This window comes from Ricinus communis, chromosome 7 (genome assembly GCF_019578655.1).
Source record: "Ricinus communis isolate WT05 ecotype wild-type chromosome 7, ASM1957865v1, whole genome shotgun sequence".
NCBI lineage: Eukaryota > Viridiplantae > Streptophyta > Magnoliopsida > Malpighiales > Euphorbiaceae > Ricinus > Ricinus communis.
In genome coordinates this window covers 22,535,759-22,546,713 of record NC_063262.1, presented here as the reverse complement: position 1 = coordinate 22,546,713, position 10,955 = coordinate 22,535,759, and the positions used below count along the sequence as shown (strand labels likewise).

At 26.9% G+C, this 10,955-nt stretch overlaps 2 protein-coding genes across 2 annotated transcripts; both read left to right on the top strand.

The window, feature by feature from the left end:
- The first annotated feature begins 870 nt into the window (after positions 1-870).
- Positions 871-2,028, top strand: LOC8271610 (F-box protein At3g07870-like). The gene has a single exon (XM_048376939.1). The coding sequence runs from the start codon at positions 877-879 to the stop codon at positions 2,026-2,028; it is 1,152 nt and encodes a 383-aa protein (XP_048232896.1). The 5' UTR covers positions 871-876.
- Positions 2,029-8,858: 6,830 nt separating this feature from the next.
- Positions 8,859-10,427, top strand: LOC8268244 (F-box protein At3g07870). The gene has a single exon (XM_002532231.3). The coding sequence runs from the start codon at positions 8,992-8,994 to the stop codon at positions 10,222-10,224; it is 1,233 nt and encodes a 410-aa protein (XP_002532277.1). The 5' UTR covers positions 8,859-8,991; the 3' UTR covers positions 10,225-10,427.
- Positions 10,428-10,955: the final 528 nt, after the last annotated feature.

The window sequence follows — 10,955 nt, the reverse complement described above, 5'->3', positions numbered from 1 at the left end:
AGAATATAATAACTGGCAACAAATTCATAAATCAAACGTGACAAAAAGACTCAATAAGCCAAAGAAAGAGAGCAAAATGAGGAATCTCTTGCTTGTATATTGCACAAAAAAAGAACATGAAAGCAGCAATCATATAATAATGAGTGATTTACTGTTGATAAGAAAATCAAAATTTAGTTATAAAATTGATACAAATTTAAATTTAGTATCCAATTTGAAATAAAGTGCTAAATGGGCAATCAACCAGTACTACAGGTATGAACAAGGCTTTTCATATTTTTGAATCTCGTATATTGGGTGATCCCTTTACATAGTCTTTTTTATTTATTTATTTATTTATTTATTTACTTTGGATCTTTCTAATAGATCGGCAATTAATAGAAATTAGTTTGATCATTATAACCGGCTAGAGGATAACATTACTTAAAAATCCGTATGAAAGAGACAAACATTTACGATAGGATATTGCATTTACTTATATGTTCTAATTGAAAATTTAAATGCCGGTGTCCCCTTCAAAATGAGAAAGCCGATGTAACCCAAAAAAAGAGAAAGAGAAACCCAACAACCTGTTCCTAGAGAAACCCATCAAACCCTAAATGATTGTCAGTTTATGCCCATCAAACCCTCATTTCATCTAGAGTGTATATGTTCGGTTCCAAGCGTTGTAAACTGTACAAAGTCAACACAACATTGTTAATTGTTCTTTTCTATTAGTGCACCCTCATTTTCTTGTTTTTCTTTTTCGTTTTACATGATCATGCTCATTTCATCTCCAGGTCATATATATATATCTTGGTGGGTATATAAATACATCATCTGTTGCATACCTTATCTTTTAAGGGATTCAGTTTTCTGATCACATAAGGAGACGGGATGAAGAAAGGTAAAGCAACAAACTCGACCATAGAGAGTCTACCCAGAGAGATAATGGCTGACATACTTTCAAGAGTAACCACACCATCCTTATTCATCATTAAGTTTGTATGTCAATCATGGCGCAACTTAGCACAAGACCCACTTCTTGTTGATCTCCATTTTAGCCATAAAATTGAAAATAACCCATGTCTCATCTTACACTCTGACCACCCCACAAAAAACCAGCTCTATGCTTTATGCTTGTATCCTCACAACACCTCCCAAGATGGGATGGTCATGAAAATTCCTGTACCTGTGAAGCTTGAATTTGATGTTGTGGGTTCTTGTAAGGGTTGGCTATGTTTATATGATTCATTACATAAGAACACATTCTATATGTACAATCCTTTCACCAACTCATGCATGGAGTTGCCCATCTCCAATTTTCCTTCAGATGTGTGGACAGTACTTGGATTTGGTTTCGATCCATTCAGAAAGAAGTATAAAGTGCTTAAGGTTTCGTACATTCGAAGAACAAACAATACAGCTGGTGAACGTTATGGACTGAGTTTGCGGTCAGAAGTTCAAATCCTAACAGTTGGAAGCCCTAGTTGGAGAAGTTTAGGAGAAACACCTTATTATCCAATTCATTCGCCATCACAAGTTTATGTTAACGGAAGACTTCATTGGGTTAATTGGCCAGTACGATATAGACCTGGTAGAAAACTCATTTCTTTCGACTTGGAAGATGAGAAATTCCGAGAAGTACCACTACCTGGTTCTGATGGCATAAAATGGGGTGACTACATGTTGGTGGTTATTAGAGATTGTCTTTCTGCTGCTGTTTACAGGAATTATGGGTCATTTGAGGTTTGGGTTATGAAGGATTATGGCTTGAAGGAGTCTTGGATAAAAGAATTTAGCATTGGTGTTTACTTGCCAAAAGGACTAGAACAAAAAATTGATCCTTCCTTCAGAGTTTCAAAATTTTATAGGAGGGCATTTACACGAATACTATGTGTTCTGAAAAATGGTGAGATTTTGCTGGAGTATGGGCGAAGAGCTCTGGTTTCTTATGAGGCAAGATTTGGAACATTTAAGGATATTACAGTTCCAGGAATGCCAAATTGGTTTGAAGCTTTTGCTCATTTGGGTAATCTTGATATATAATTAATAATACTGGAGAGATGACTTCTACTTTCCTAAGAATTTTATCACATACTTTCTTCATAAATATTACTGTATTTTTTTGTCTTCCTCCTATTGTAAGGTAATTTATATTTCTTACATGTTTCCGTTGTGCTGTTTATTTGAACTGATTGAATCATGTATATTTACATAAAATCCTAACATGATTCATTGGAGAGAATTTTTAGAAAGTTTCAATCCACAGGTCATTCGAGATAAATTATACCATCCATTCTCAATCATTTTATAGTATGGTCCTGAGGTAGGGCCATAAATGTCGGACAGCAATCCTGCTTCTTTAGTTTATTTTTTTTAATTTGAAATTATGATAAAATAAAGTGATACTACTATCTGTCTTCTATATTTTTTCATATTATACTAGTTATCTCTTAATATTTAAAAAATATATTTTTTTATTTTTCTATTTTATAATTTTATACTAAAAATTTATTCTGTTAAAATTTTCGTCAAAGAATTATTAATTAGATTTAGTTTTATATTATTTATCCCTTGATATTTTGTGTAATATATAAATTGCCTTTTATATATTATTTATTGCATTAAAATTTTCTTACAGTTTGAAAATCAATACAATTAAAGAGCTAAATTGATAAAAAATATAATTTAGTCCTCAAATTTTTTATTAAAGTTACAATTCTACTGTAATAAAATTAATAATAAGAATAGTATCTATTTACTTAAATAATCTAAAGTTAAATTATATAAATTTTTAATATTTTAATTAAAATAAGTACTTTTAAAATATTTAAATTTTACTAGAATTTAATTATGCTAAAAATTAGAGTAATTAAAAAACACTAGTTAATTATTTTTGTACAGACACTAAAAATTGATTTTTGCATAAAAATTAGACAAGGGGGTTTTAGTATAATTTATAAGATTGAAGGGGGAATAGTATAAAACCAAACCTAATTAAGGGTTGTTTAACACTGACGAAATAGACTTTTAGTATAAAATTATTAAATATAAAGATGAAAATATCTCTTTTAAATATTAGGGGGTAATTAGCATAATATGAAAAAATACATAGACCAATAGTAATTATTTCTAAAATAAATTATAAAATTATATATTATATTAAAAAATTATATGTTCAGTACCGATTGTCATATTTTTATAAATGAATATTAGTTTTTACCCATGTGTTGTACGGACTGTCATATTATTTTAATTATAAAATTATATATTAGATTTATAAATAAAATTACATAGAAATTTGTAATATCTTATAATTAATTATAATATTTCTAAAAGAATATTAAATTAAATATTTTTTAATATCTTCCGTAACTTCTTTATATAAGTTTAAATTTTATGAGTAAAAAATAAATACACATGTAAAAATAAAATCTTATATGTCAGAAATTTAATAAGACATGCCAAAAAAAATTTATGTCCCAAAATTTAATATGTTAGAAATTAATATAGTTATAAACACATCTCAATTAGTCATGCTTAATGAAATCAAGGATCGATATACTTCTGACAAATGAAAAAATAAATTATTTATTGAAATTAAAATAATATAATTTTTACAAAGTCTTTATATACGTAAGAAATTATATTATTAATGAATGAAACTAATTATTTATACATTTGAAAATTTAGAAATTTCATCAATATATAATTGATTCCAAAAGTATTACATTTTTATGATGAGCATCAATATTTATCATTTATAGGTACAATATTTATTATTTTTTTGTATTTCGTAAATTTTTAAATGTTCATTGTTTTAGTAAAAGATGTTCATCATTTATGGTTGATGAATGTAATTATTACATATATTTGAGTTGACTTTTAATGAAGTTTGGCTAAATAAATATTATTAGTTGATTAGAATTTTAGTTTAATTAAGGAATATTTTAGTTTAGAGTTTTAATTAGGATTTTATTGTTTCTAGTTCAATTTTAGTCTAATTAGGAATTTTATTTAAATATTAATTAGTATTTCCCTTTTTATAAGTATTATTGTTTAAGAATTTTAAAGCATCATAGATTAGAGTGATATGGTCGTGATATGGGCATTCTGGTGCTCATGTCATCGCTGGAAGAAGAGATTTTAGAAGTACGACCATGCTGAGGCCATGTCAGTAAAGAAGTTAGGCGACACGGGCATGATATGGTCGTGTTAAAAGACACGAAATTTTCTATTTAAAATAGATTTTAGAATTCAAGAGCCAAATAGATTTTATTTAAGTCTTTCCTATATAAAGGGATAAAAAGAATCATTCTTACGAGGTTGATTGGAAGAGAAACAGAGATTGAAGGAGAGATTGTGCAAGATTCAAGTGTTTCATCTTCTTCATCTTTAATTCTTTAATTATGTTTATGTCTATTGCTACAACTATGTGTGGCTAAACTTTTTTTAGAGGTTAGAATATGAGTAACTATTCCATGATGTGATTGAATCAGTTTCTTTTATTAATTTTATTTTCAGTTAATACTATGAGTTGTGCTTATTTTATATTTTCATTCTTGGCCAGCTTAACTGTAGGTTTATGGATATATTAACTAACAAGAGTTAAGGGAATTTACCAGCTTAAGACTCATAGAACTTAGATCACTTGATCACGAGAGTAGGCTAGCTTTTTGGGGGTAAAATAATTGTCAAGGAGCTTAATGAGTTTTGATTAACTTCTTAATAACGGGAGTAGGTTAAACAATCTTAATATGCCTAATTGAGCTCGAGAGAATCTTAGGTATTTTAGAACAATTACCTTTAACTAAAGTCATGGTATTTAATAATCTAGGTGTTCATGATTGGATTGGAATAGTGAAACTAAGTCTAAGCTTTAAGTTTTAATTATTTGATTTTCTTACAGTTTTAATTGTCTAGATTTATATTTTGTTTATTTAATCACCTTTATTTGATTTGCTAGCTAAGATTATAAGTAGAAATATTAATATTCAATTTACAATCCTTGAGGGAACAATAACTCGTTGTACTACAATTCACGATCTATGAGTTTGCGGGTTTAAAACACAACAATGTTCTACATGTTTATTAATTTTTTCTTGTTAGTTCAACAATTATAACTTCATATATGTTCCTCATAGCACTATGAAATATTTATTTTCAGATAAAAATGATGTCGATTCTTAATAAAACTTATATTTATTATTTTTATGATGCATGTTGAAACATTTTTGTGATTGATATAAGCATTTATTATTTATAGATATAATATTGATTTTGTTAATAAATATTTATTACTAATGAACACCATATTCATTAATTTATTCAAAAAGACATATATAATATAGATATAATATAAATCGTTCTTACAATTAGTACATAAAAGAAAAAGTCAAGCTATTTGCAGTAACATAAAATTTTCTGTTTAGTTTCATTTTAGTCATAGGATTTTAATTTATTTTATTTCAATTACTCAACTTTAATTGTGTTTCAATTTAGTCACTTCACAAATAGAAGATTGACATGTGACAAAAATAGTAAATAAGAAATAGTAATTAAAAAAGAAAATACGACATACCAATTTTGGCAAAGTGACTAAATTTTAACTAAAATTAAAGATGAATGATTGAAATGAAACAGATTAAAATTTTGTGACCACAATGAAACAAACTTCTTTTCAATAAAATAAAATTAGTAAACAATGAATATTTGATGTTTAAATAATCAACATTCAGCACATGTTTAATAAACATTTAATACCAATTTAATAAACATAAATTTTAAAAAGACCACGCATCAAAATTTTGACACACATGTCTAAACATTGAGGACATAAAGCTTCGCCATTTGTAGATAAATTAAATTAAATATATGTAGCTTTATTTATTAAGTGTTGCATTTACATTGGTTAATTTACATATTACTATTAATCATCCCTAATTAAAAATCAACTAATAAAAAATGCAACAACTAATAAATAATACTAAATATTATTATGCAATTAGTTTTTATTTACTCTATTTAAAAATTTCTCCATTAGCATATTTGAATTAGGACTTTTTTCTTAAAACAAAAATCAAATGCATAAACGGTCATATTTCATTTATAAAATAAATATATTTACAATTAGTTTTAATTGTTAAAAAAATCATGTACTTTGCACTTGTTATCAAATTTAGCACATAATTTTTAAATTTTAGTACCATACTTTAACATTAATTTTAATTTTAGCCTCTAGTGAAATTATCGACCAAATTTGTTCATGTGACATGAACTCTGGCAACAATAACAAAATGAGGGACTAAGTTAGCACTTTCATTATTAAAATATTATCATTTAAATACATAAAATTAATAAAACTTTAAAATTAAGAAAAAAAGATTAACTTTATGTGCTTAATCAATAATATTTTAGTATTGGGATGAGTCAATAACTCTAATATTGAGTCAACTTTTTTTTGATGTTGTCGAAATTCACTCAATGTCAACAAATTTGGCGAATAATTTTATTGCAGGCTAAAATTGAAATCAATGTTAAAGTATGGTGCTAAAATTAAAAATTATATTTTAAATTTGATAAAAAAAAATATAAATTTCAGAATTTTTTTGAGTTATTAAGCCTTATAATTAAGAATGTTAAAAGTAACATAGACATATGTCGGCTCAGCTCCAAAATAATTATAGTTGTAACTAAAATTATAATATTACTTGAAACTTCTATATATAAGATTCAATATTTCCATCATGATTCAATAGTTCAAGATCTTAGAAAGTTAAGCCATAAATTGTTTTTATATGTGTACTAAGAGTGACATATAAAAGATTTTCTGTTGTTTCTACTTATCTTGACACCTAGATATTATGTTAATATGTAACTTTTGTATTTATTTAAACCAATACATCAATTGATATGTATTTTTCTAATTATATAATATTCTATATTTGAAAGATAGTATATTATAATTATATTAACTAAGTTACTTTTTTAAGATATTAATTAATATAAATATAGTTAATATATTAATTAAAATACTAATAGAGAAATTTCATTTTATATGAAATATTGTCAATTATCATATAATTGTTAATACATAGATATGATATAGTGTTTATTAAATTCTATACTTTCTTTAAAATAAGAAAATCAGTTAAGATTTTACAAATTGATAATATCTATAATCATCATAATAATAATTACTACGCAATTTTAAATTAAAAAACTAATAAATATATTAATACTAGAGCAAAGAAAATGTATTGAAAATTGATACCTTCTTTCACCTAGAATTCTATTTATTTAATTCTTAAGTAATTCTAAGTTAATTCTTATTTTCCCATCCTATAATTGGTTATATTTTATAGATATTAAATAAATCGTGGTCATAGTTATATATATATATATGTATATATATATATATATAATTTCGAGACATAAATATCTTTTACATGTGTATTTATTTTTTTTCATATGGGAGTCAAATTTATGTGTAATTTTATAGTTTTTCTATTAATTTATTTAATTATTAAATTATATTTTTAATTAAAAAATAACCCTAATATCCAAAAAAAATTAATTATATTTTATATTAATTATTAAATTAGTTTTCTAATTAGATAATAACTCTAATTCTAAAAATAATATCTTAAATTATTTATTTAATATTATATTAATAAGATTAGTTTTCTAATTATAGAATAATTTTTAATCCTAAAAAGATAGTAATATTAATTATTTTTATATTATTAGTTTATATAATATTAAAAATTAATTAATATATACTTTTAAAATATTTTTTATATTATTGCACTAATAAAATCTTAAGATACTAAGATCTTTTAAGAAAGATATTTAAAAATATTTGATTTATTATTACTTCTTAAACTATTATGAATAATTATAAAATATTAAGATTCTATCAAATTTTATTTATAAATTCAATTTACTGTATTGTTTAAAATTAAAATAATTATAACGATCGTGATAAATGACTAACTAGTACTATTAAATTTAAAATTATTGAAGAATACTAAATTCAAAGGCGACATTTATTCTACAAATCATGAGGACTTGTTTTATCTTTTCTAATAAATTAAAATTTATTATTAAAAATTCCCTATTAAAACATTAGGGTGCTTAAAATGGCATGTTAGAAATTAAGTCTGGCCACATATTGATATGTGATTGATATGCTTAATATGAACAGGCATTATCATATGAAAAGAATAATTTTATATTATTACATTAATAAAATCTTACATATTAAAAAAATTTAAAAAGAAACTTAAAATTATTTAATTTATTATGACTTTTTAAACTATTATAAACAATTATAAAATATTTAAAATTTTACTAAAATTTATTTATAAACTTAACTGACTATATTATTTATAATTAAAATAATTATAACAATTATGCAACACATGAATAAATGACTAGTTATTATTTAATTTAAATTTATTAAATAATACTAATGTCAAAAGCGACATTCATTTTATAAAGACATATTTGTGTCTTTTCTGATAAATTAAAAATGTTATTTAAAATTTCCTATTAAAACAATTTTGAAAAAGCATTTTAGAAATTAACGTCTAGCACCTATTGATGTGAGATTGCATATGCTTAATATAAATAAGCATTATCTTTTTCTAATGCCTATATATTTTTATTTAATAAAAATTTATAAAATTTAATTAATTTTACATAAAAGATTTTAATGTGTAATTTTTATAAAATATTATAAATTTCATATAGTAAAACTTTTTTTTATAAAAATTTAATCTAGATTTTATTAAACAAACACATAAAATTATTTGAAAAAAGATTAAGTTACTATATATTACGGCAACGCAGAATCTACCCGATGAATGTCCATATCCTCGCGGACGGCAACTTGGACGAAGCTTTTGAATCGTTTTTCCCCTTGTCACTATATTAAAAGCAACTTGAAATTGATTGCTATCCCATTTTCCATTGCAGGCATCCCCTAAACGTGGATCCCAATAAACTATGAAGACCGATTATGCAATGCGAAGGCCAGCAGAAGAAGCAAAGATTCAAGAACACCCACCAGGAACGGAAAGCCTACCATGCGAGCTTGCCCTTGACATTCTATCAAGACTACCCATAACGCATTTAATAAACGTTAAGCGGGTATGCAGATTCTGGCGTAGCTTGGTACAGCATCCACTTCTTGCTAGTATGCATTTCTCCCGCATCGCTAACAACAATGACCCATGTCTTCTCTTGCTCTGTGACTTGCCCATCAAAAGCCATCTCTACTCTTTGCATTTTTCTGCTCTTGATGAAACAATCATCGAGACTGTGACTAGAATTCCTGTGCCTGTGATTCCTAAGTTTCTTGTGATAGGTTCTTGTAATGGCTTATTGTATTTGCTGGATTCTCTCCAGCAAAGGGCAAATTACATATACAATCCTTTTACCAGTGATTACCTAGAGCTTCCTGAACCAGGACAGGTATTGAACCAACACCGAGTTGCAACTGGATTTGGTTTCCATTCAACTACGAAGGAGTATAAGGTGGTCAGAGTCGTCTATTATAGAAATAACAAAGAGGAAGGGACCAATTTCCAGAAAAGGAGATACTCTTTGCCAAGATCAGAGGTTCAGGTTTTAACTGTTGGCAATGGAAGCTTAACCTGGAGAAGCAAAGGGGAAACATCATACCAACTTCTTGGAAACCCATCTCATGTGGTAGTGAACGGAAGACTTCATTGGTTGAGCTGTCGATACAGAAATCAGTCACTTCGAAGGCTCATCTCCTTCGACCTGGCAGACGAACAATTCCGAGAGGTTCCGTGTCCGGTTGGAGCGAGCTTTGGCAGGCATTGTTCTCATCTAGCGACTCTAAGAGGCTGTCTCTCAGGGGTTGTACAAGGTTTTAGAAGACTTTACATATGGGTCATGAAAGAATATGGGGTGAAGGAATCTTGGGTCAAGGAATTCACCATAGGAGTAAAGTTGCCAAGAGAGTTGGAACCATATCCGAATCAATCTATCAATCTTCAAGAGTTTCATTTACCTTTATCACAAACAAAAGTCTTATGTCTTCTTAACAATGGTGAGATCCTACTAGAATTCAGATGCGGAACTCTAGTTTGTTATGACACAAAATCTGGGGCGTTCAAGGAGCTTATCATTTTCCAAGATTTGCCAGAATGGTCTAATGCAATTGTACATGTAGGCAGCCTCAATTGGATTGACACCCCCATTCATTTCTGATACAGAACAGGGTATTATTTGCTTCTTGAGAATAATATTTGATTATTTTCTTTGTAGATAACAAGTAGCAAATGAGTTGTGAAAATATTGTCTCTGCAATGCAAGAAAAGGCTCATTACTATTACTGCAAACACTTACTTTTTAAAGCTTCTGCGACTGTACTCTTACTGATTTTTTTTGCAGGATTATTATTAACTCATACATATTTCCTTGTGGTGTAGACTATTAAAACGTATCTTAGTACCTGCAAAGTTTTGTACACTAGTTTCAAATCAGTTAAAAACTGTATTCAGGCTGAAAATACTTTTTTAATCTCAATTTTTAATGTGGCCTGTAAAATTAAAATTGAAGTAAATGTGTGGTTCGTCGACGCCGGTGAAGTTTTCAGAGTTCAGTCTTCCTTTTAGCGCAGTACTAATGAGCTATTCTGGGAGCGTCTTGTTTAATTTCCTCCGGCTGTACCTGGTTGTGAATCTACTTCTTTTGGTCATTTGGTCCCTGTTCGTAGAAGAGCGTCGCTGCCACGCGCTTCCTCTAGCGGCGGTGGAGTAGGAAGCATAAGTTTATAGTATTTTCTGGATCTCTTGATCTGTCATATCCTGTAATGCTTGGTCCATACTCACTTTTTATGAAATTTATCTACCGATAAAATAAAAAGACTAAATCTGATAAAAATTATGAAAGTTTTGGTTTTTTATGCAATTTAGACAATAATTAATATAAAAATCAAT

Coding starts and splice junctions, on each gene's coding strand:
- LOC8271610 (XM_048376939.1), top strand. CDS start 877: ATGAAGAAAGGTAAAGCAACAAACTCGACCATAGAGAGTCTACCCAGA.
- LOC8268244 (XM_002532231.3), top strand. CDS start 8,992: ATGAAGACCGATTATGCAATGCGAAGGCCAGCAGAAGAAGCAAAGATT.